The sequence below is a fragment of the Pyxicephalus adspersus genome, chromosome 3 (assembly GCF_032062135.1).
Source record: "Pyxicephalus adspersus chromosome 3, UCB_Pads_2.0, whole genome shotgun sequence".
Classification (NCBI taxonomy): domain Eukaryota; kingdom Metazoa; phylum Chordata; class Amphibia; order Anura; family Pyxicephalidae; genus Pyxicephalus; species Pyxicephalus adspersus.
In genome coordinates this window covers 107221783-107248691 of record NC_092860.1, presented here as the reverse complement: position 1 = coordinate 107248691, position 26909 = coordinate 107221783, and the positions used below count along the sequence as shown (strand labels likewise).

The window sequence follows — 26909 nt, the reverse complement described above, 5'->3', positions numbered from 1 at the left end:
TTTATTCAGCTAGGTGTTTAATATACAGGTAATGCAAACCAGTTACCATTTGTAAAGTGACATTGCAGCAGTATTGGGCAAATTTACCAACAAGAAAACAATGTTCACTGGAACAAACCTGCACAGAATTATGTTAGTGAACTATTTGCCATAGTTTTTGTCAATAAAACACATTACGTAAAAAATATTTACCATATGTACAATAATACATTGTAAGCAGTTAGCCCCATGTGTTAAAAAAGGCTAAATGTCCAATGTTAAATTATGAAATGCACTTGACATATACAAAACACACACCTAATATAACCATTGCAAATCAAACATATGTGATGAAAATAGGCATAGGAAATGCTCACCTTATGTAAAAATTAAACTATTAGAATGATCAGTAGATCCAAATATAGGTAACAGAAGTTTTATGCAGTTTTTTTTTTCCTGAAAAAATTGCCCCGACTCTCTAGTCTTCAACTGATTGCCCAACTAACAGACATTAGTGAGAGGTGGGAGGTGGCAGCTTCAAACTATTACAGGAACAGTGCATATAATCAGAACTGCCTATATATCTGGTTCTCCTGAATGTTTTGGTATGACAATTGTACTGTAGGTAACCTGTGCTTTTACATTCTTTCCTCATATTGCCCAGGTAAATCTGAATGCACATCACATTCAGGGATCTTAGGCATACCCACTCTAGGTATATAAATATTACTTATACATACATAAACAACATTATTCCATATGGATTCTAGTCAATATAATCAAATTCTTCAGGTATTCCAAAAGTTTTATCAATCTTACTTTCTTCAAAACCAAACTTTTTCTTGGCCCAGGATTTTACAGAAAATATGTTGTCTGTAAATACATAAAGAACACAGAACATTACAACATTCGAATTAGGACATAGCTAAAAAATGTAAGTATACTAAACAGTGATGAAATATATTCCTGGTACATTTCAGGTTGAAATGGAGTGGAGTGAAAGACTCATTTGGGAACTATGTGGTAATGATAAACAGCATTACAAAAAGCCAGGACATCTGATGTGCCAAGTGAGTGCAGTTATTACCATTGACTGGAGCAACTTTATAGCCTTGTACAGAACAATGTAAGATGTGCAGATACTGTTGACTATATATTTGAAAGTGATCAATATATTCCTGTAAACCCTTAGGAGTGCATACTAGACACTAGAGCAACTGACCCTATACCAGAAATAGTTAATTTATTTACTAGTGATTGTACACTGGTAATAGGTTTTATCCCTTAGGCTCGGTTTACCATCATTTTTTGAACTGCATTGGCAGCAGCAGAATTGCCTATGGATATTGTGAATACCAATACTGTCTGTATTACCTGAGTACTAATTGTTTAGTGGTAAAATTATTCTGGCCTGTAGCTTAATTTAGATTAACTTATACAAATAGTGGTGGTATTACCAGAGAATTTTGTGTGTTTTTAGATTAGTGCGTTACCCATATTTGTTAAATTGTTCTATTATCTGCATTATTGAACTTCATAAGAATGTAAATTGGAAGTGGAATATTCTGTTAATTGGGATTTGTTGCTAATAAAATAAAGTCTAGTTTGGGTATTTGGTTCGTGGTACAATAGATCTGCTTGCTTCTAATATGTGCCATTTTATTTCTGTATGTGGTAACATCATATGAATACTTATTTCATTTCCTGAGATCCACTTGTTCATAATATACTGTATTAGAACTTGTTTTTTTTTTTTTTTTTAAGAGATTTTTGTATTCCATAGAGTAATACAAGAAGATTAATTTTTGGGTTATATTGCTATCTACAGAATGACTGAAAAACTAAAAAAAACTGTAAGTTAGCTAAGAAGACCTCCTCTTTTTACCAGCATGACCATTTAGTAGTAAACAAGCAAAGCACGGCTGTGGATACGGACCCATGCATCAAAAAATAATGGTTTCCAAGTTCTCCTATTCTATTTCCTTCATTTGGAGAGGTTGGGATTGTGGTTGAGCAGAACACACAGAGGGCATGAAATTTTGTTTCTGTACCACCACATGAAGGACTTGCTTCTGTAACTGGTTACAATCAAGAATCATCCCATCCTGATTGCATGGCAGATCAAGATTCAGAACCAGAGACTTTTACACAAGCAGAGCAGAATGCTCTTGTTTATAAAGCCATGAGAAAAGTTAACTGATGTGGTTTTCAGTACCTTGTTGAGACATTTACAAACATAAGCACTGCAAAAATGAAGGAAGGGAGGAAGGGATATTTATAGCTCTACAGATCAGTTCAAGTCAGTTCTGCAGGATTAATGTTTCAAACAGTCCCTGTCTGCAGCTCAGCTAGAAGTTTGGGAGGCATTCACGTGGCTCTGTGAAAGTTCTTTCCAGAAAATCTCAGCATGGTGAATGGGAGGTTAGATGAGCGTTTTTACCAGTACATTCACTACAATGGAGTGTCACTATCAAGGCTTATAGAATAAAAATACGATGGCCAACCACAGCTGGATGCTGTACCGTGACAAACCAGACACAGTGTATGCAAGAAAGTCATACCAACTGGTATGGTAACTTTTTCTATATATCTACGTCACATTGTGCCCATGTGACTTTGTACTTATTATTAAAATATAAAAAAATTTACTTCAATGGTGCTTTAGTTAAAATGCAATCAAAGCACACAGTAAACTAACACTCTCAACTCAAAAAGTTGACATAGCTGGAAAAAAATTGAAAGAACATCTTGAAAAACGGATTAAGAAAACTGCATTGTGGTCTCAGATTAATACAAAAAATGTTTTTGTTTCCTTGTGAAATAGTTTAGTCTTTGCAGAAGAACAGCTGTAGAAAATATATCTTTCCTCCTAGGACATTGGGACCTGAGGCATGCTGGTACGGGGAAAAGTTTTTTTTTTTTGGGAAGAAATGGTAGAACCCTACTATGGATTATTTTTATAAACTCATAAAATTCTCTTTGTAACAAAGTATGCATGTTTCCTATAAATAAATATATTTTCCTAAAAATCCTCATACATTCCAATACAGAATTATCTTGATGCTGTATTTTTGAAGCTTTCCAAGGATCTTTGCCATCATTGAAGGAGCTAAAGCATGTGCACATCTCAAAACTTCTATCACAAAACAGATATAACTCTGACAAACCAGTATGCAATTCAGTACATTCTGCAATACAGGATGTGGTTGTATTCTAAGTATTTTGTAAGGTGAGCTAAGCTAAGAACATGTTGAACATTTGACCCATAAAAAAATGTCAAAGAAGGTACTGTATATTGCCCAAACACCTTTATCACTCTTGCATCAGAATAGTAAATAATTATACAGAATAAAAAATATTCCCCCACATCAAACCACTTTCTCTAAACCACTAACTTATTTAGAATATACTAGGTGTAATTAAACCTATGACAGAAAACTGCATCATTACCACTCTGCAATCCTTATGAAATTGTAATCCTCTTTATAAGTACAAATTGATCTTTGTTTACATTGCTACCTGCAGATCCCTTCTTAGTAGTGTAGAAATACTTACCAGTCCAGCGGTTAACAGCATCCTTGGCTACTTTGTTGTTTTTACCTGGTGATAAAAAAGGTTCAGCACTTACTTATACTTAGCGACAATATGACAAAATACAATTAAAACAGAAATGAAAATTAAGGGTAAACCATTGGTGTGTTTTTAAATTGTTTTATATCTTTTTATTATTTATACAAAATATTTATTTTGCAAATAAGGGAAGCGAGACTGGTTAGCAGGCAATTTCTGCAGTTCTTAAACTGGTAGTGTTGGACTACAGCTAGCCCATAGGCATAACCCAATGACTTTTTGACTGGTAGTTTTAGGATGAATGCACCATAAAAACACAATTTCAGACTAGTTTCATTTATTTTGACAATGACAATGTTTTTAATAATTTAAACATTAATACTCAAAACTTCTGAATACATGATTTTTTAAAGAGCTACGTATATAACTACATGTGAAGTAAACCGTTCCATTTCTCTAAAGTTACCAATATGCAAATATGGATTGCATTAAGAAAGAGTTTCCAGGTTAAATGAGAATAAATTATGTTCCTCAGGTAAAAGTATAAAGAATGCAATGCTTTTATCAAACTTAATTTCAGTGTTTAACATGCCGTTGTTCTCTTGAAAATTGCTCACTTCCTATTTCCTATGGAGGAGTTCAGTTATTACTGTGTCAAGTCCATGTCCAGTGTTCTAGATTTTAAGAAATGCAGGAAGCAAATCATATAAAGGCAGGGGTCCCCAGTCCATGGACTGTTGTCCGCAGACTCCGCTTGGGGGGGCCCACGCCAGAGAAATGAAATATGTCCCCTGTATGGATCACAGGCTCAGGGCTGTGGGCGGGTTGTGTCTCTAGACACAATCCACCCACTCTCCCATCACAGGCTCAAACCTGCTAGGCGGGTCCTGGCATTATGACGTCACTCTCGGGGAAGTTTCTTCTGCTTTGAGTGACACACAGCTCCCTATGCATGTGCGGTTCGAAGTCCATGAAATTATTTGTCCATGAGCGCCAAAAGGTTGGGGACCACTGATATAAGGTCTGTAATAAGATGGTGTACATAAATACTTACAATAATGTCATGTTAAGAGGTACAGTTTTTATATGGTTTCAGAAAATCTAAAGATAGAAACAAAAGAACACTTAATACCGCAAACCTAAAAATAGCTTGTGCGCCAATTATGTATGACCGTTTTTGTGTGCGCTATTTTAAGCCATATATCATACTTGCTATCCTGTTGATGCCAAACAACTCCGTAAAGTTCAGTGGAAACCATTAGTCCTTTTTTATGTTGCTCACTGGATAAGCAAGGTGTTGCTCCCTTGCTGGTGGAAAAGTTGCTCTCGCCTGAGAGCAACACCTTGATTGAGCCACAGAGGGGGAGACCTGTGAGAGTAGGTTAGTCTCTCTGCCTATTAAATATGTAACATAAGTGTTCAAAATTACCGCATCTCTAGGTAATGCAGAATGCATGCTTATGTGGTGGTAAACAGGGTTTCAAAATTTGTGGTCATGTAGAGTTTCTGTTCCCTACAATATACCAAAATGTTCAGAGGGGGAGAACACCACCAATATTCATGATCTCAGGGCTCATAACAGACACAAGTGCTTGAAAATGTGAGCAATACCTGAACTACTGCTACACCTAGAAGTCTGCATGGGGATGCAATGCCAGGCAAAGAAATGCCAGGGTAGGGGAGACAGATGCGCTGCTCTACACAGGCCTGTGACCAATATGGCCCAGCTAGCATTGTGATAGCTGAAAGCCTGCTTGATGATGAGACACTCTCACTGCAGCAATCCCAGCCTCATTGCCTCCCCTTGCACTAGATGTGAAAAGCCAACAACTCTCTTCCCCTCTGCTTCTGGAGCGATTCCATTTCACTGGTTACGGTGCTATTCCAGGATCTAATGCTTGAATTACTTATTGAGAGCCTTAAAAAGGTCCGTTGCAGAACATTATTTAATTCAGGGTAATGAATATCAACTGCTTGCAGACTTAGCCCCCTGTCTCATACAGAAATGGAGTGCAATTAAATCTTTTAATCAGATCATCCAACAGCATTTTATTCATCACTGGGGATTCCTCATCAATCTACCCCTTCTCTATCTCTAAGGTAAATCTCATGTTGTCACCACACCTGATGAGGTAAGGGGCATTTCATTCAATTATTCTCCCTTGAGACTCATGCATACAGCAGCGATAGAATCTTGATAAGCTCGTTATCAGAACAAGTCAAACTTGAACAGGCACGCCAAGATCTTGACCTACGTCTCACAGACAGGGTGGAAACAGCTTTGTTGGTCTAATAACAAGTATTATATTAAGGGCAGTAAGCCAGGCACTCATAACTATTGCTTGAGAAAAGTCACTAGCTAGTCTGAACCCTGCGCCTGTATGTCAAGAATTATGACCCTAAAAGCCATCCCCAAAAAATCCTTGAGGAATATCCATTTTTGTTCTCAACTCCCTCACTCCTTATTTAGTACCTTGTTGGTGGGTGATTCAAGCCTTTAAACGCAAAGTTCTCTGGACCCAATGGGTTTATAGCAGTTTGCTATAGGAAATGATCCTCGGGTTTCCTTTTTCTGCATTTAACCCACCTCTTCAATCGACTCCTGTAGAGGGGTATCTTTGGCTCTGACACATTGACATCAAGCATCTGTATGTCACTTAAAGGGTACCTAAACTCAGAATTTTCACTTTACATTAAAGGGTAGACAACCATTTTATGTAAGGTAAAAGGTAAGGTTTTTTCACAAAGAATAATTTTTATTCACATTTCTGTGTATATTTACATGACCCCTAAACTGGTGAATATAATATTTTTGGATAAGGCTAGTACGATTGTTTCCAATGACAAATGACCAAAAGATGAATGAACAAGCACTGTACATACATTGCTATTCTTTTCTATGGAGAGGGGAAAGTAAGCAAGCGGCACCCCATGGCTCGTATTGACGGAGATTCATCTGACGTGTACATATTCTAAGTGCCTCATTTGAGCAATATTCTCTTTATTCAACTGTTGGTGGAATATCAAACTCTTCCACACTCCATCCAAACCAAAAATCTTTTGGTTTGGATTTTACAATATGTAGTACTATTTTACTGCTATCCACCCATTGGTTTGATGAACTACAATGCATGAGGCTATGACAATATCAAACAATTTTGCATTGCTAGACGTGTCAGACAACAATATTTAATGTAACACTGAAGTGAAAAACGGAAAATATGTTATAAGAATGGACAGCTAACACAATTGAATTAGCACAAACAAAAGTACTTTTCTAAACTGCTCAGCGTCACGGTCAGCACAACATATATTGGCTAAGAAAATATATAATGACATTCAGCCTTGGAGCAGAGGTTTGCTTTCTCAATGATATGCCAGCATCACGATGGGAGTATGTTGGAATCTTTCACTCACTTATAATATTATATCACCCTTTGACTATATATATAAAGATTTTGTCTGCCATGTGAATTGTGTCTAATGCGGCTTAAAAAAATACATCATGGAAACACTGCTAAATGCATTTTAATACATAAATGCTGCTCTTTGGTATGATTTAGGTGTAAATGCAAGTTATTCTGTGATGCTGAAACAAACTGTCCAATTGGTTTATTACATATTTATAAATGTAATGGTATGATCTCTGAAATGGGGATTCCGGGTCTCCACACTGGCTATGAATATGATAGGGTCTTTTACTGCCTGGCAGATTTGGGATTTATTCTCTATTATGGAGATTACAGCTGGAAACATAAAAACAATCCGGGACTGGTGAAGCTTTATACCCTAAGACATAGGATAGCAGAACCTTTTGTATTTATATATATGGGATAGTTTTCCTGAAAATCCATTATCATCAAGCTTATCAGTGGAAATAAATCCAATAAAATAAATCAAAATCTGTCTAATAAAACAGCTCAGATGACAGCTAAAGATGACAAAACAGTTAAATATTTCAGCTAGATTGGGAAAGGTGATTTTCATTACCTGTGCTATGCAGTTAGTGCGATGAATTGTCCCTCAATAGTAGTATAAACATATTAAAATGCACCTTGAAAGACAATTTTATCAGATTCCTTCATCTTCGGTCTTTGTTTTTATACATGCACACAAGTTCTAACCACTCCTACTAATGGTGACATCTCTTCATGATCAATTTACTGGTGTCCTGTTTATCCATAATGTATCCATTATAGATTTCAGATGTCTGTACACTTTATTTGCTTTTCTGAGCATTTCAAAGACTTTTGCAAAAGGTACTACAAAGAAATATTAATTGAAGGAAACTTGTATCAAACCTCAAATACAGCATATACAGCATAAAGTGTGCTTTTACCCCACCTATTATACTATCTGAACTGCTCTACTGATTCTTTAATCTGGATTTTTTGACAAAGCAGTCTCAGGAAGTACAAAACGTTTGGCCAAAACTTTACTTACATGCAAGGTCTGGATCTCAAAATAAAAACATAGTTTTTTTTAAATCACTTGCTCATTTTGGATTCCTCCTCAAACAAGTTTCGTAAGACCTCCAAAATTGCAGAAGCTTCCATAGCACTTTGTCAGGTAAGTAAATATACAGTGGAATTTTTCCTGCATGCAACACACTGAGAAAAATTAATGACCTTGAGGAAATGGAAATATACTGCTTATGCCCAAGAACTGCCTTCTGATTGCAAAGTTTCATTTAAAGCAGCACATAACATGATAGTAATATATATATATATAAAACACAATATATGTTATCATGTTGTCTTAAACATGTTTTACTATGCCATCTGCAAACTAAATGACACTGGCACAGACTACTGGTCATCTACACCAGTGGTCCCCAACCATTCTAATAGCAGGGCCTGGTAACATAGAACAAAATTTTGCCACGGCCCAGTATATGTACAGCTTACACTACTCTGCTATTCTCAGCAGCTCTGCCTCCTGTCAGCGTGGCATAGCTGAGAATGGCGGAGTAGTGTAATAGAGCCGGTGGATAGGAGTCTTGGTATGAATTATAGTGTGTAGTTTCCTACAAAGAGATATTAACAATACTTTACATTAACATAATGTTGGTGGACTACATGAAGTTGTCATGTTTCTTGTAGTGATTTAAACAAATTAGGCAATTCCTTTGAGACAGAGAAAAACTCACGTATCTCCTCTATTACATCTGGATCGCATTCTTTGTATTTCTCCAGCTCTGCTCTCAGTTTGTCGCGCTTCTGCCTTAATAGTGCCTGCTCCTCGACCATTTTTTTTAGACATACATGATCCTAAAGGATTAAAGATAGAAACATGAGTGTTTTACTTACTGTATCCTGGCGGCCAACTCTTGCTTTTTCCACACTTTGCTCTAGGCTTCTTTTTTTCTGGTTTGCGTCTGTCAACTGAAATTGTAATTAGCAAAAGAAACATGATCACATTAGCAAAAAACGCCTATTTTGTGTAAATCTTTATATATATATATATATATATATATATATATATATATATATATATATATATATAAAAATAAAGCATCCAGAGGCGCCAGAAGATTAAACTTATAAATGATACAAGAGTACCCCGTCAACCATCCTTTAAAATCAGTTTCACTTCAATGAATGGAGACATTTTTGCAAACATGTTTTTTCTAAAAATAATGCTTCCTAGCGCAGTCATAATTTCTTGACCCTTCCAGATATTACCATAATAATGGGCCTATGGGCAGCATGATGGCTCAGAGGTAGCACTCTTGCCTTTGCAGTGCTAGGTCCCAGGTTCGATAGGTTCGATAGTAGACACTATCTACATGTCTGCATGGGTTTCCTCCGGGTACTCCAGTTACCTCCCACAGCCCAAAAACATGCAGTGAGGTTAATTGGCTTTCCCCCAAAATTGACCTTAGACTGTATATATGACCATGGTAGGGACGATAGATTGTGAGCCCCAGTTAGTGACACGACAATTGACTTTGTACAGCGCTGTGTAATATGATGGCGCTATATAAATACTGTGTAGTAATAATAATTATAATAATATACATACACAAAATATTTTGTTTGTGAATGAAAACACAAGTAAAAAAAAAAAAAATAAATCAGTGAACACAATGAAAATAACCCTGATAGAACCCATCAATAGCATTATTGCATTAAGAACTATATGAAATCACTTGTATTCGTTAACAAGGGCTGTGTTAGGAGCAAAGGATGATAAAAGGTACATAAAATGAAGAATAAAATGGCGTTTCTATAGAAACTTTTATTTTCCTGCACTTAATGTGCAACCGTTATACTAAGAACCCAGCTGCAAAAACGAAGTGAAGACATTTCTGAGAAAGAAACTGAAGCGATTATTTACCGGTCTACTAAAAAACAAAATTTAGTTTATACTTACATACAAGCAGAGCACTTTATTCAAATGGGCAACATAGCCTTGGTGTGTTTCACATCGTGGCACTTAAACTGCGTACATATGTGCAATAATTATCCTTAGAAAGGATTTTTCAAGATCTTTTCCAATGACAAAAGACTGAAAGATGCAGAAACGATTATTTACATACAGCGCCGCTCTGCTCTATGGAGAGGGGAGAACGACGGAGCAGCATCCCACTGTGTTCTCTACCCTTCACTTTCATTATGATCATTCTTCGTTCATGGATCCATCAGGACCAGGTCGGATTATCGGACAAGAACAATCTTATGTGTGTAAGTAGCCCTAATCTGAAGGCTAAATCTTATGAGGCTTATGAACAAGCATCATAATGTTAAACATTGAAGGATTGTTTGCTATATAAGTTGCTAATCTGAATAAAGTTTCCTGGATCTTTACTCTAATTTGTGAACTCCATTGTCTTTTGGAATTAATGTACAGCTGGGCAAAGATAATGAGCTGCAATAAGGGAGCGTGAATTAAAGCTCTGTACATATAACTATAGGTACACCTAGTACTTTTTTAAAAAGCACAGAAAAAAGGTAATTTCATTCTGGTCAAACTTTGTAACAGGAAACAGTCTTTCTACATTTCACACTTAAAGTTATAACAGAAAACCTCAAAAGCTTCCTATTCAAAAGGTTACACCACAAACTTTTGCTAAAAAATAGTATTCAGCAGGAAATGCCTTTGGAGTTTTCACAGAAGAAAGTCCCTCCTCTGAAATGTGATAAGTCATTTAATAGATCTAATGGCAAGCACAACATATGTACATGTGTTTGTACACTAAGCATCTGCAGGATTTAAGAAACACATGGGAACCAGTATATGAGATTTTCCCACACAATTTACAGATCTGATAGAAAAGTAAATCCAGCCTCATAGGGACTTTTAATATCCTTTGAACACACTGTATTCTCTTCTATCCAGTGGATAATTATTTGACCCATAGAACTTTCTCCCAGGTTTTCTTCCTGTGGCTGGATGTGGAAAGAATGTAAGAAGTCTGACATAAGTTCAGGCCATCATTCGGCTGCTTCTGTATTTGCTCATTCAACTGGCTGTGGTAACACATAAACAGCAGGAGACAAAATATAAAAGCATAGCTGAAAGCTATTAAACTGCATGGGAAGAAACATGTAACAGTCTAAGAAATATTTTGTGTTACATTGTATAGAATTGAAGTAAAACATTTAGAAAGCTCTGTGAAAGTGTGAAACTGTGGCAATAAAAACGACCCAAGGTAGATAGCATTAAATACATGTAGTACATCTAGTCATGTATTATTTAAAAAAAAGTGCACCTGTGCCCAAACCAAATGAAATTATCCACAATGCCTTCAGCTACAAAGGTAAGTAATCATTCTGGGCAAATGTTTACATTAAATAAAAGTATTTTGATTATTGCTGGGATTATGTAGCTCTAACAGTTAATTTATACCCGAGTCCCTCCTAGTTAGTAACGTGGCATAAAAAATTCAAAGACGCAAATCAACTTTTAGGGATTTATTGTAACTTAGCACAAACAGAGAGAGTGCTAAGGTAGCAGTGTCAAGATAGGAGCAGTTCACATCCACAAACATTCCATACTGTCAATATTGCCAGCTGACCTTTAGCATTGTCGCTGAACCCTTTAATCCATAATGAAATGTGAGAGGAGCAAGTCTCCCCTGGAGCTATACTATCTACTAAATACCTCTCTTTGGGATCTCATTCTTTAGCTTCTCCTGGCTGAAGCCAAGTCGTTATCCCTGGAGAATTGAACTCATCCTCTCAGTGGTCTAGGCTTCACGTTCCCCAGGGGCATCTTGCTCCGACTTTCTTAGTTTCAATAACCCATGGTGAGGGACCACCACTTTAGCTCTGTTCTCCATTTACTTGTGCCAGAAGCCTGCCTAAACACACACACCAGGCTGATGCACCAGGGCAGTGGTTGTCTCCTATCTTACCAAACATGGGTTCCTCCCCTGCGACATAAAGGTATCTTGGGGTGCATAGGTTGCTACAATACAAAATCTGCCTTTAAAAAGTATTGTGCTTTACCCTGTACACCAGAAAAGCGAGGGTTAGTAGTGGGAATTAACATTGCTCTTTTGCAATTTAACATTACTGTCAATCTCACACTGAATATACAATAAAGATGCCCTTTAGGGAGTGGTACCCCTATTTTGTACTACCATAATCAATCCGTTAGAAGAACCAAAAGCACAGTTTTACTTTTACAGTAAAAGAAATAAACACATACTACTTTGTCTTTCTTTGTCGTAAAATACACCCCTTTGTTTTTGGAGGTACACAAGTGGCCAGCTGAAACATTTCATTGCCTTATGCGTTCTTGTCAATTCACTGAGAAAAGGCCATTTGTGACACAAAGATACTAACTTCAAAAATCAGCCCAATCAAAAGAATGAATTTGGGATACATTCCGGTAAGTGGAATTGCCTGCTTCCTTTTCTGGAGAGCAGAGAGCGTGTTCTGTAAATAAGTTATTGCATAGGGATCTTATGAGCCTTTTAATAAATTCTGTTGCTTTAAAAAGCAGTGCAACAAAAGGACACATTGCAAAAAACATGGAAAGTCTCACCTAGAAATGAATTATGAGTTACTGGCCCATCTGACCCTATGGTATAACAATGTGTATAACAAAATACGTTACCAGTTACATAACTTCAGCTTGCATCTTCCTTTTAGAATGCATTCACGAGTGATCTACATTTGCCTGGTGGTGCTTTTCATTGTCAGTGTGCTGGTCCAGTTTCATTTGGCACCGTTACTTTGATTTTGTTGGATCCCAGTGAAGTTCCTCTAAACAAAATAAGTAACTAATCTTTTTAATTCACACAAGTGCGATTTCTCAACTATCACCTTTCACAGTTGATGCAAGGATATTACAAAGCACAAACAGTTTCCAACCATATCCCTATTTTCCTTCTTCAGTTAATATGTCACTGAGAGTCATGACACAAAATAAAGTCCTGGATCCTCAGACTTGGCATTGAACAGAATAGTCTCCAGCTTAGTCTGTGCTAAACAAAGAAAGCTGTCACAGAGCTCAGATACTGTCATTTGTATTGTCTCAGCTGTTCATATACATCTGGCCACTCATGCAATGCTGACAGATTAAAGCTATATTGTGTATTTTTAATCAGTGACTTCTTACGGCATCCATAGTTCAGTACATGGTAAAATATTTCTAAAGACTTTCAAATTGTTGACCATTAAAAGAACAGTTATGCAAGCTGTGATCTATTTTTACACATTAGGCATTTGGGCTTGATTCAAATGAAATATGACACAATCATGTCTATGAGGAGTCCCAGGGACCATGAAAAATAAAAACTTTTTGCTGGACCATCCAGCACTAGTGTACATAGCCTGTGTATGACATCTGCTGTATATGGGCTTCAAAAGAAATGTGGAAACAGTAGCATTAAAATACCGCTATTTTGCATGAGAACAAATCACAGTTATCTTTCAAGATGTGGGCACTTTCAAAAGCAGAAGCAAAACAAAATTAAGCCTTTTTTCATGCTGTCACTAATTTGCCTTTTATTAAATGGGAAGGAGGGGGGCGGGGAGAGAATATATTTTCCATTCATTCCTTGTTTCACTTATAGGGAATGTATAGCTTTGGGTTTAAACTTGTAATTAGCATCTTCCCTGCACATGCCTTGGTTTGTGAACACTTTCTGTGAAGCATTATTAAATCCCAATGAAAGAAAAAAAATGAGCCCCCACACACTTTAACATGTACACATGCTTTGTGCTCAGACTGTGCACAAGTGTGGGTTTGGTGTGTGCTTTCATTAACCCTCTCATACCACGGGAGTGTGTTTATTCAAGAACATGATACTGACAATTTGCTGCAGAGAGAATACGCCATTAGACACCAAAAATTTGTGCTCTAATGATGTTTAAAGCACTGACTGAATGAAGTGCTACAGTACCCCTAACACACAGTGGCTAGTTTAATTAAAAGTGCAAAATATGTTCTAATAAAAAAAAATTACATAATCCTTTACAAAGGCAATAGGCCCCAATGTTTAGATATGATGAGACATGTGCCTAGTCTGCCTTTAATGGGGGGCTATTTCTCCCTTGAGAACGGACAAATGATTTCAGAAGTATTAATTTAATATTAAAAAGGATTTATATAGCGCCAACATCACATAATTGTCAGTGGAAATTATCTTTTGTGATTATTTCAGCAACAGATAAACAAACCGGTGCTGTACACACAACGCCATTCTGTTCTTCGGTACTAAAACCTCTGTATACAGTAAGCAACAAGCAGCTAATGGAATGCCACCTGCTGTGTACCTTAACAATAAAGGATGATCTCAGACACTTGTTGAAGAAGCCATTGCTATGCAAAATAGCCAGCAAACAAATCATAGTTCTTATCTCCCAATTACACATATACTTCCCATTATGAGTTTCCACAACTACCACTAGGTTTTTACTCCAGTCAAAGCATTTCCCTGTATATCCATTTAATAATAAGCAGCTTGGTTTATATTTGAGTATATACAGTGAGTTTACTGTGAATTTTCTAGCCATTTTATTGACTGCTTATTATTAATATTATATAGTACTTATATAGCGTCGACATATTAAGCAGCTCTGTACAAAGTCCATAAACACTATCTGTCACTCAAAGAGGTTCACAATCTGATGTCCCTACTATGGTCATATGTCTTTAATATAGTCCAAGGCAACGTTCAGCAACCAGTGGCCCATGAGAAAATTTTGGTGATCCACGGCTCTGGCTGGTGCGTACTCCAGCGGGGACGGGAGAGGGACCCCGCTTGGGGGGCACACCAGCCAGAGCTGCAGACCATGTCCCCTTTATGGATTGCAGGCTCAGGGCTGTGGGCGGTTTGTGTCTCTGGCATCATGACGTCACTATGGGGAAAGTTTCTTCCCCTTTGAGTGACAGACGTCTCCCCGCGCATTTACGGTCCGGAGCCCTAGGTTTAGTGGTCCGTAGATCCAAAAAAAAATTGGCAACCACTGGTCTTAAGGTCAAGTTTTATGGGGGTAGCCAATTTTGGAGGAAAGAGAAATACCCAGAGGAAACCCACGACACATGGTGAGAATCTGCAAACTCCATGCAGTCTAAGCGCTGCAGAGTGCTAGCCACCAGAATTATTATTATTATTATTATTATTAAACAGGATTTATATAGCGCCAACATATTACGCAGCGCTGTACATTAAATAGGGATTGCAAATGACAGACTAATACAGACAGTGATACAGGAGGAGAGGACCCTGCCCCGAAGAGCTTACAATCTAGTAAGAATCTTCATCTTACCAATGTGAAAACAGTCCAACAACAGAAAGCGTTAGAAGATCAATTGATTTCAGAATTATTATATGATTTTATATAACTGCATTATAACAGCTTCAAGGTATAGAATTGTGCCCTTTCTCGGGTGCTCAAGAAAAATCATTTTTTTTATATAAATAACCCAGCTGTTTTTTTAAAACCAAGCTTGTGGAGTTCACAATCGTAATGTTTAAATCTTAACAGACTTCTGCATATGGCTCTTCATTTCAGCATTAGGGGCAGGCATATCCTTGTGAGGAACAAAGCTTATTATGGTAGGCAAAGTACTCTTAAACGCCAAAATGTGACATCCTGTTCAGTTGAACGAAGAAATGTTATCATGGTTATTCAGTGGAAATAAGCCACCCTAAATTTAGCCTGCTCTCCGGCTATATGAGCAATGGTTATAACAATGGAATGGCAGTGTGTTCTGTTTTCTTTCACCACTTCTGCTGTAGTACCATCTTTTATAAAATAAGTAATACACCAATAACTTTTATATGTTTATATTAAATTTTACTCTACATTATATTTCTGGTTAATTCTGATGGTTAAAAACCAAACAGCTAAATAATATATTTGCAATGACCAATGTGTCCAAATTCAGTCCCATAATTCGCCTATGATTTACACATAACTGTACACTGCTCCTCCAGAGTGAAACATGTTAATTTTTTGCAGAATAGGATAGGTGATATCCCTTCTGCAATAACTAATACTTCCCCTGCACTTTCCGGGACTGAATGAACTCTTGCAAGCCTGCATTAGAGTTACATTATCCCGACCAAACCAATTAGGAAGGCCATAGATGACAATGAAGAATTGAAGAGGGAAGATGGCAGTGACCTGTGATGGAACAGGGTCAGGTTAATATAGTGGGGTTTAGATAAGCTTTAAGGATACCGGCTGCTACAATGTTCAACCCAGGATTTTTTTTAAAATTGGGTGGGAAAAAATTATTACCCATTATTGACCCAACTCCTCATTAACCACCCAAAAACAGGTGGGTGGTACTGAAAAGTGCCGGATGGTGTACCCAGCTAAATAGGGCTGGGGAGAACATTGAGCTAGAAGGTGGTAGAGCCTTTAAAATTTTTCAGAATCTGTAGAATATGACTAATAGGATCTTCATATTCCGACAATCATAAAACCAGAGCACTTCCTAAATATGTAGATGTTTCCCAGATTATCGCAGCTTCTATATTATTCAGACCAATTGTTCAATGAATTTTAAAAACGTTAGCAACCACACAAGCAACTTACATTTACAGTAATTCTTAATATACTTCCCTACCAAGTCTGTGAAATATTTTAAAGGAAATTTGATGCTTGTGTCTGATACTTCCTATAGTCGCTGTATATATCTTAAACTGCCTTGACTGTAATTTTACATTTTTTTGGGTTTGCAGAAGTTTTATATTTACATTTCCCCCAATTTCTAAAATAAGAAGGGTGGGGCACATTTCAATAACAGGCCAACTCCTGCCACATTAGGGGGACTATAAAGAATAAAAGGACAAGAATTGATTGGGTAAGCCCACAAATACTGGCTTTTACAAATAAATGCAATCATTTGGAGGTTGAATGAAGGATTTAATGGGGTACAGGATTTTTTTGACAGCTAGGTGGGAAGAAATTTTAGGTGGGAGGCAGCCCCTGTGTTGTGACCCAACTCGTCTGTAACCACCCAAAAACAGCCTGGTGTAACTGAAAAGTGTCAGGCGTTACACCCAGCTAAAAAGCGCTGTGGGAGAACACTGGAGTATAGGATTTCTAGAAATGTAACTAATTTAATTTCTTTATATATTAATTAAATTTAATATAGATTTTTACTTTAGACTTAAGAGAGAACCAAGAAGAAAAGAGGGGAAGCCATTCCAAATTAGGAGGCGTTAGGGATTCCCTAAAGCAGCGGACACCACAAAATTTTAGTGAACCACGGCTCTGGCCGGTACACCCCTGAGCGGGGTCAGGAGAATGACCCCGCTGAGAGGACGCACCGGCCAGAGCCGCAGACCATGGCCCCCTAACAGTTCCTAGGCCCAGGGAGGTGGGCAGGCTATGTGTGCCTGGACACAACCCCTCCATTCTCCCATCGCAGGCTCAGATCTGTGATGGGAGAGTGGGCCAGGTTATGTAATCATGACATCACTATGGGGGAGGGTTCTCCTTTTAAGTGACACCCGGCTCCCCCCGCATGCGCAGCGGGACTGAAAAGGTTGGCGACCACTGCCCTAAAGGGTACACAAAAAAAAAAAAAAAATATTCCCTATATGACAGATACATCTCATTTTGGAGGAAAAACCCTTGTCACTAGTCACATAAGAGCTCTAAGCAATAATTATGCATTTTTACTGTAATTGGTTATGCAAAAACATTTCTTCTTTCTTATTTACCACTTCCCGATTAGCTGCAATTTATACTGAGGTGGTTTCACTCTGACCGGATGTAAATTGACTGACTTGAATAAAAATAGAACATCATTTTTGTGCACGTCTGGTTAAGTGACAAACTTCTCAAAAGAAACATTAGTACACTGCTATGTCCTAGAATAATTTGCTGTTCATTAATCAAGATAGACATTCTTGTAATGCTTTAAAACAGTTTAGCCTTGGATTCATAGGTCACAGTATTTAAATCAAAAAAGGTCAACAAGCCATGGATTAGTGAAAAGTAATATCGCTACACAGAGCTAAGCGTTAATGCCTTAGGCATTGCTACGTATCAGGCTGCAGGCCAAGAGTATTTAAAACCTTCACAGCTTAAGCTAAAAATATACAAGAAACTATACATTTAAAATGTGTCATTTAATTTGTACAAGCAAATGTGAAAGTGCATATAAATCACTGGTTAACCAAACTAAGTCTTAGTTACAGTCTAAGCAATAATTTATAAAGTCAAGAGCATAGACAGCATATGGTTTAGGAAAGAAACCAAGTGTTAGTCCACATGCATATGTATGTTACATAGTTGGTTAGGTTGAAAAAAAGACATTGGTCCATCAAGTTCAACCACTAGGGAAATATTCATATCCCAGATATAAGACCCTATAAGACGTAGTTGGTCCAGAGGAAGGCAAAAAAACCCTGGTACAATTTGCTTCAACAGGGGAAAAAAATATCCTTCCTGATTCCATGAGGCAATCGGATGATCCATGAATCAACAGTCACTGGTATTTTTACTTTAAAGCCCTAAGACCCAATTATATTCTGTGCTTACAGAAAAACAAACAGCTTTTTCTTAAAGCAATCTATAGTAGTTGCTGAAACTACTTCCCGAGGGAGCCAATTCCCCATGATCCCACACCTTACAATGAAGAATCTCTTCCTTATCCGCAGCTTAAACTTCTTTTCCTCCAGACGCAAAGAATGCCCTCTTGTTCTCTGTATTGATCTCAAAGTGAATAATGGGGAAGAGAGTTCTCTATATGGACCGTTTATAAATTCATACAGGGTGATCATATCCCACCTTATACATCTCTTCTCAAGGGAGAATAGATTCAGTTCAGCTAATCTCCCCTCATAGCTCATCCTGAGCTCCTCCATTCCTTTTATTAGTTTAGTTGCCCTTCTCTGCACTCTCTCCATTTCCACAATGTCCTTTTTGTGAACTGCTGCCCAAAACTGGACTGCATATTTCAGATGAGGTCTGACCAATGCTTTGTACAGGGGCAGGATTATGTCTCCATATCTGCAGTCCATTCCTCTTTTAATACAAGAAAGTACTTTACTAGCTTTAGATATTGCAGCTTGGCATTGCGTGCTGTTATTAGGTCTATGATCTACCAGAACCCCCAGATCCTTTTCCATTTCTGACTCCCCCAAATGTATTCCCCCTAGACAGTATGAAGCATGCATGTTGTTAGCTCCCAAGTGCATATTTTACATTTATCTTATATTAAATGTCATTTGCCACATGGCTGCCCAATCAAACAGTACATCCAGGTCTGCTTGTAGATTATAGACTTCCTGTATGGACTCAATTCCATTACATAGTTTGGTGTCATCTGCAAACACAGAAATGGTACTTTTAATCCCAAACTCTCTATCATTTATAAAGATGTTAAACAGTAAAGGTCCCGACACTGAACCCTGGGGTACACCACTAATAACCTTAGACCATTCAGAGTATGAATCATTAATTACAACTCTCTGGATGCGATCTTTAAGCCAGTTCTCTATCCATTTACAGATTGACTTTTCTAAACCTGTTGGCTCTAACTTGCATATTAACCGTCTGTGGGGTACAGTGTCAAATGGTTTAACAAAATCCAAGTACACTATATTAACTGATATTCCACTCTCTACCTGTTTATATATTTCCTCATAAAAAGAGAGTAAATTTGTTTGACAACTTCAGTCTTCTTTGAAGCCATGCTCACTATCGCTTATATTATTTTCTAGCAGAAACTCCTCTGGATCCTGGAGATCATTACAGACAAATATTCAAAAATGTGAACAGAATTTATGGTAGGGCTACATTGACAAAAACTCTGTGATAAGAAAAAAGAGCATTGGTTTTGGAACTATATGAGTTGCAGTGTTCTTTGCAGCCCATTTTAGCTAGGTTTCTAGGCTGTTTCTAGGTGATGTGATTTTCTGTCAAGGTATCTACCCAACCCAACTTTTGCAAGCCTAAATCAACTGGTGGCCAGAAGCCATTACCCCTTCCCCAATCCAATTCTCAGGTTAAGACTAGGCTGTTGGGCATTTGTATGGCGTCAAATGTGGAAATGTACTCTCCCATCTTTGCATCTTCTAATCAGTGTATGATGGATATTATAACTTCAGTGCTCAACCCAGAAATATTTTAAGTTGGGTGGGATGAAATTGCAGGCAGGTGGCAGCCCCTGTATTGTGATCCAATTCATCAGTAACCACCCAAAAACAGCTGAGTGGATACTGAATAGTGCCCGGTGGTGCACCCAGATAATAGGGGCTGGGCAGAACACTGAACTTTAATCTAACACATTCAGTAGTGACCATTGTGTAAACTGTATTACTTCTTTGAGATGTGATCCAACTGGTTGTAACAAACCTTGTAAAGAAAACTCAGTTGGCACCAAAACATGAGATGGAGAACCCCAAAGCCTTAAGAATTAGGGATTTATTAGGGTTTATTGCATCCAAGCACATGCCATTAATATGCAGATTGTTTGTTTTGCACCCATGTGCTTGAAAGTATTTTCAAGCACATTTATAATCACACATCTTACAATCAAAGCTTCCCTGAGGTTGTCATCCAAACAAACTGTAACAAGCAAAAACCCTTTTACCTTTTTTTCCCCATCTTGTTGGGATTTGTAAAACAAATTGCAGAGTTCTGTAAATTGCTTTATAGGTAAGAAGTGTTCAACCTAGAAGTTAAAAAAAAGGCTGGGTGGGAAGAAGCAGTAGGTGGGTGGCAGCCCCTGTATTGTGACCGAGCTGGGTGGTTACTGAAAAATGCCAGGTGGTGCGCCCAGATAAAAGGGGCTGGGGGAGAACACTAGGTGAGGAATAAAGTAACACACATATTCTTATGTTAAAGCTTTGTGCTGTATGGCTGCAGACCATTACCTCCTCTCCTAGAAGTGTAACAACAAGCACATCTGGGGAAACCTGCTTGAAAGGTTTTTCTTTCTGCAACCCACATCGCCCACTAACTACAATACAGCAAGGGAACACCTGAGGGAAATCTAATATCAAATCTTAGCTGACATAAAAATTTAAACTAAAAGTTGTTTTTCATATAACTGCAGGGAGCAGGAAATTTTCCACAGCTGCTCCACATAAAAGAACTCACAAAACACATGCAAAGGACAAGTTTATTCCAAAGGAACTTTGGATTTGATATTGATTTGTGCTGCCTGGAACTTCAAAAGCAAACTATTAAAATATATTGCAGTTAAACAATTACCAACAAGTATTTACATATTGCAGCAGAATGTGATTTATAAAATCCAACGTATGAACATATTATGCACTACACTGCAGCATGCAGTACTTTCAAAAATACCGCATGTCAGCACAGACTGACTACTGTTGGTAAAAAATTACACAAATCTCAGACTCACATTGAAGCAATTTGGACTAAAATATGAAAGCTACATGTTATCCTCCTCTAGGTGAGAAGGCTGCAACATCTAGAAATGAGTAATTAAGGTATTTTTTATTCATACATTATAAAACCTGTGTTTTTGTACTAGGAAGGAAGATCATAATACAAGGTTTTTTCTTGTTTTTTTGCTGGAAGGCCCATTTTAAAGCATAAAAAATAGGAAACTGTATTTCTATAAAATACTAAGCAACTTAATTTTAGGTATGCATAAATGGTAAGTTGCCCCAAAGGAATTTTCAGGTTCATTTTACTGACATTGAATAAGCCACAAGAGAGCTGCCAAAGCACATAGTTTTCTCTATTATGTCATACATTGCTTTTTTTAATTTCTATTTCATAAAGTTGCAGATATAATCACTCCCTCTAGTGGTCATCCGCTGATCAACAAGCAGAACGTGCTCAGAAAAAGCTGAAAATACCGAATTATTACCGGTATTATTATTATTATGATTAAAAAACAGGATTTATATAGCGCCAACATATTATGCAGCACTATACATTAAATAGGGGTAGCCAATAACAGACAGTGACACAGGAAAAGGAGACGACTCTGCTCCAAAGAGCTTACAATCTAGGAGGTGGGGGAAAAATAACCTTTTGCTCTCAAATAAACTTACTATACACTTATTTTCTAGCAAAATATTCCATAAAAATAAAGATGCTAGGTTCAAGCTGGCCAACTGCTTCTAAGTGATCCTTACCTTGTCAGTCCCCCTGCAAAACAGAAAGGTGTGAGGGAATGTTGAATTCACTGCTTTATAAATAGAGCCCTTAATGTTAATAGCAATCTTGAGAAAAAGCAATTTGTACATTCTGGGTCAGATATTATACGGGGCTAAGGACATAACTCCACCTCCCACTGACAATGCTGAGACGCCAATCACTGTATTAAACGAAGAAAAGTATTTCACAGGACTTCAACAAGTTAAGGGCTGAGCATAGGGATGGTAGGCAGCAGCCAGGGAGGGTGGTGGACTAGGAGACCATCCTATAATTTTCCCATTAAAGAATAGGTTTATCTCTTAGATTGTAAGCTCTTTGGAGCAGGGTCCTCTCCTCCTCCTGTGTCACTGTCATTTGCAACCCCTATTTAATGTGCAGTGCTGTGTAATATGTTGGCGCTATATAAATCCTGTTTGGCCGGCGGAACACGGACCCGACGCTGGATGAGCACAGGTAAGTGGGATTTAAAGGTAAGTCGAAAAAATACGGGCTTATCCCAAATAGCATTTTTTTTTTAAGACGAAAAATTACGGGGTTAGCGGTTAGGGGGTTAATAATAATACCAATGTTATTATTGTGTAAAAAAAAAATAACAAACAAAATTACAATTCAACAAAATAAGGAACACATTAAAACAACTGTTTTTTTTTCCATATGGTAAAATGTCATCTGAAATGGTAAACTCAAGTACTGTTAAACAACAGATTTATCACCTTCAGATAACTAGTAAATTTTATCTTCCTGCTACTTATTTTGTTTTTGTATTATTTTGTGCATGTGATTTCCAGGTGAAATATTTTCTGTATCTGCAGATTACATGTAAAGGGATTTCAGGCAAAACAACTTTAAACTTTCAACCATCCACACACTACCACTGAACAAAACCTTGAAACTGTGTTCTAGCTAGAAACAAAATCAGCATTGTAGATGAAAACAGCACATACAATATAAATCTTTTTACTGGGTATGCTTTATTAATACATATGGCAGGATAGTGGTGGAATTACCTGGGTTTCCAGAGTCTCCAGCTTTCTCTTCCGAGCATGAAGAGCCTTGCTGGGAAAAGCCCAAAAGTAATTGGATGTCCCAATACGCTCAGAGTCTACCATGGCATCATCCACCAGGCTTTGCAGGATGTCCTTCACCGACATTGATGCTGGAAGAAAATATTTATTTAATAGGAGTAATGCAATAGATTAACAAACTACCACCCACCGTATCCAACGCTGATCTGACCATTTATTCTGGCCCAGTTACTTGGACAGTATTAAACCCGAGGGTCAGCAATGGCATTCCTAATTATTTCATGGAGCTATAGTTGCAAAGATCAGGGAAACCAGAATAAAAGAATATGACAGCATCAACAACAGATTAGGAACAGATGAGTATTTAAAAAACTGGGATCAGGAGGAATGTTTATTTTCTTTCAGAAGAGGGATTGCCTGTCCTTTCTGGAAAAAAAGCCCCCGATTTTTAAATTTAAGTTCCATTTTAAAATACTTCACAAAACCTAAAAACCTTGCTGATGTCTTATAACTCACACATTGGCTTAATAAAGCAGGAGAAAACTTACTAATTCCTTTCTCTTTCGGGGCAATTTTCTCCAGGTCCTTTAGTTGAAATACATCTTTCTGTAAGCATAAAAAATATTTTCAGTAAGTAAACAGCAGCCTCCCCACCTACAAATAGATTACCAGGAAGAAAGAAATAAAATAAATAAAAAGCATATCAGCTTAGCAATGAAAAAGGGTGATAAACTAAGTACATCTCATGTTACAGTTTGGACAAATGTTTATATGTAGTTAGTGTATATGTTGAGCTAATTTTGATGACAAAGCACATGTTCATTGAAGTACATGATAATATGTGTAAACCATACACACTGTTCATTACTTTCTGCATAAAGGTATACATAGGTTTCCAGTGTGTACAGAAATATCCCATCTGCTCGGGACACATTTACCAGTAGCATTTTGTGTGAAATTTAAACAAATTCCAGTCAGGTAGGGAAGGTTGTTTTATTGCAGAGCAGACATCTCCCGTTCCTGCCCTGTCTGGTCACAACTTTTTACAGTTACAGTTTAGTTCCTCTATAAATGTTAAGCTCTATAAATCATTCTATTAATAAAAGCAGGTCTGTAACCAATGTCAGCACACAATAACCTATATGTATAAAAAATGACAATTAATATCAAAGGATAAAATACTTACAGTTTCAAAAAATATCTCCATCATCTTCACTCTTTTCTCTTCCACACTAAGACCCCGTTTCTTCGACTAAAGAAAATGTAAAGTTAGTATTTTCCAAGAAGACAGCTAGATAATGTTTACCTAGATAAACATTTCTACATCAGGACACGCCTGGGGATGTTTATAAACAATTTGCATAATATTTAAAGAAAATGCTTTATCACTGTGTAAAATGAGACGAGTAAATGTATTGAAAGGGTAAAGCAGAACCACACTAAAGAAAAAAATAAATAGGATTTGGGAGCACGCAGTTCTTTATTGCAGGAAGGAGAAGTGATATCTCTTCTGCAATAAAACAAACTTAACTGTTTGAATTTTTTTCTAAACTAAACTAATTTCCCAGATTCTCCTCCAGGTTCAGGATTTTTGGCCATCCTAATTGGCCAGGCTAGAATGACCTATCACCCTGAACACACACAAGAGTTCATCATTTCCAGGTGCCAGGATTATACACTAAGCTATGCATGTACAGCTCAATGTACATTATAAACAAGACTTTAAACAGGCAGGTGAGTTTGTTTTATTGAAGAAGGGACATAGCTTGCTTGCTAACAATTTGTTAGCTTTATTAAGGGTTTTTTTTTTTTTTTATGCTTTAAGTAGAAGTAGTTTATTGCATTAGAAAGATATTTAAAGCAGAGAACAAAAAGGTTTACTGGCCATTTTTAATTCATCCACTAGGCGGTGCTGTTATCTGCAGTCAGAATATAGTTTGTTTTTATCTTGCACGAAAATTAACATAGCACCACCTAGAGGACAAATTGACAATGACACCCACATTTTAGCTTCACACATGTCTCTTCGAAACTTTTCAAAACCATTAAACTACTTACCCATCCTAGTACATACATTGCATAGTGTACTATTCAATTGTCCACGGAAAGTTTTTGTATTCCCATAAATATATCCCTTGTAGTTATAACAAGCACAAGCTAATTCTAGCAGCGCTGGCAACACACAGCTGTTAAAGAGGAACTAAACTGAAGTGTGTAAAAACAACAAAAGTAAAAAAAAAAAAAAAAAAAAAAAAAAAAAATTTACCTTACATAAAAGGGTTGTCTACCATTTTAAAAAAAAAAAGGGTTTTGCACTTAAAAAAAAAACAAACAGAATATTTACCTTACATAAAAGGGTTGTCTACCATTTTATGTAAAGTTAAAATTCTGAGATTAGGTAAACTAAGCCTGGCTAGGGGTTATAATTTATAAAAGGTGACTTTCTAGGTGCCTGATCCTTTAACCCCTTTTGACCAGTTCATGGATAAACTTTTTCCTCCAACCAAAATAAGCTAGTGTATGCAATATACAAGGCAGGAATTCCACCTATTCCTTTTGTCTTCTTGCTCCTCACTGGCAGCCCTGGAATATCCAGTCAGTGGTGGGCATGTCTGTGTGCTTGGCATCCTCACCCGGCCATCTGTGTGTGACGGTGCAATCAGAAGCATCTCGCTACCTCTTTCACCCCCCCGGCCCAGCATTATTCTATATGAAACCCAATGCAGCTCGTTCTCTTGCGGTCTCCTCCTTACTGGGTTTACGGACATGCTGAATCTTGGGTCAGTAGTGGTTGTGGATGTAGCAAACAGTGGGCCCCTATGCAGGACTAACTTGGGGCCCCTGTGCACACTTTGCACCTCTCTGTCCACTCCTGATCAGTAGCTTAGTTTGCTGATCTGACCCAAACAAAACTAAATAGTAACAGTTGGGTGCCCTTGATTTTTTTTTTTTAACAAATCCTTAGCTACCCTTTCACTTCTCTATTCCAGTTCCATCATGGAAATTATCTACAAGATCTGCAGGCCAGACATCATACCGCCATGGTATCATTTCCATACACCTCCCTATGGCCCTGATTTATTAGAGCGCTCCAAGGCTGGAGAGAATACACATTCATCAGTGAGATCAGGATTCAAATCATTTACAAGCAAATCGCTTGAAATCCATTCCAGGTTTGCTGGATCACCCAGACTCACTGATGAAAGTGTATCCTCTCCAGCCTTGGACAGCTTTATTAAATCAGGGCCTATGTGTCAGGGCCGGGCTATGCTCTGTGTAAAGGGGTATACACTCATCTGTAATGCGGGCATTTATTTGCCCCCTGCAGATGGTATGTAATGAGGGTGAATGGTAAGTAAGCGCTCCTCAGGGGCCGGCTGGTAAAGTGAACCCTCCCCCAGCCAATAGTCACAGCACTGCCACTCTTCAATGATATTGATGATATATTTATATATGTTATTCATCAGCACTTATTCCTTGTTTCAAGTCCTGACTGCAAACCAAAAAACTAAGGTGGGGGGGGGGGGGGGCATATATAATGGCACACATACCCCACCATGGCAGCTCAGTGGTAGCCATGCCCCTTGTGTATGTATGAGGCATTACACAGACACTATATAACACCTGCCCATTCTTCTATTCCTCTCCTATGACAATGTGGAATAGGGGAGTGAAGACTCACCATGCTGATATCACCTCCACCACATACAGCCTGCAACCGCGGGAAAATTCAGGCCGGCTTCTAGCCCCGCCCAGCATCCTTTCCTATGTA

At 37.7% G+C, this 26909-nt stretch overlaps 1 protein-coding gene across 1 annotated transcript; it reads right to left on the bottom strand.

The window, feature by feature from the left end:
* On the bottom strand, positions 1–26909 carry MND1 (meiotic nuclear divisions 1). The gene is given in 7 exon segments (XM_072405934.1): positions 1–852; positions 3535–3579; positions 8699–8933; positions 23120–23268; positions 23686–23743; positions 24324–24389; positions 26820–26909. Coding segments are annotated over 7 exon segments (663 nt in total). The 5' UTR covers positions 26823–26909; the 3' UTR covers positions 1–745.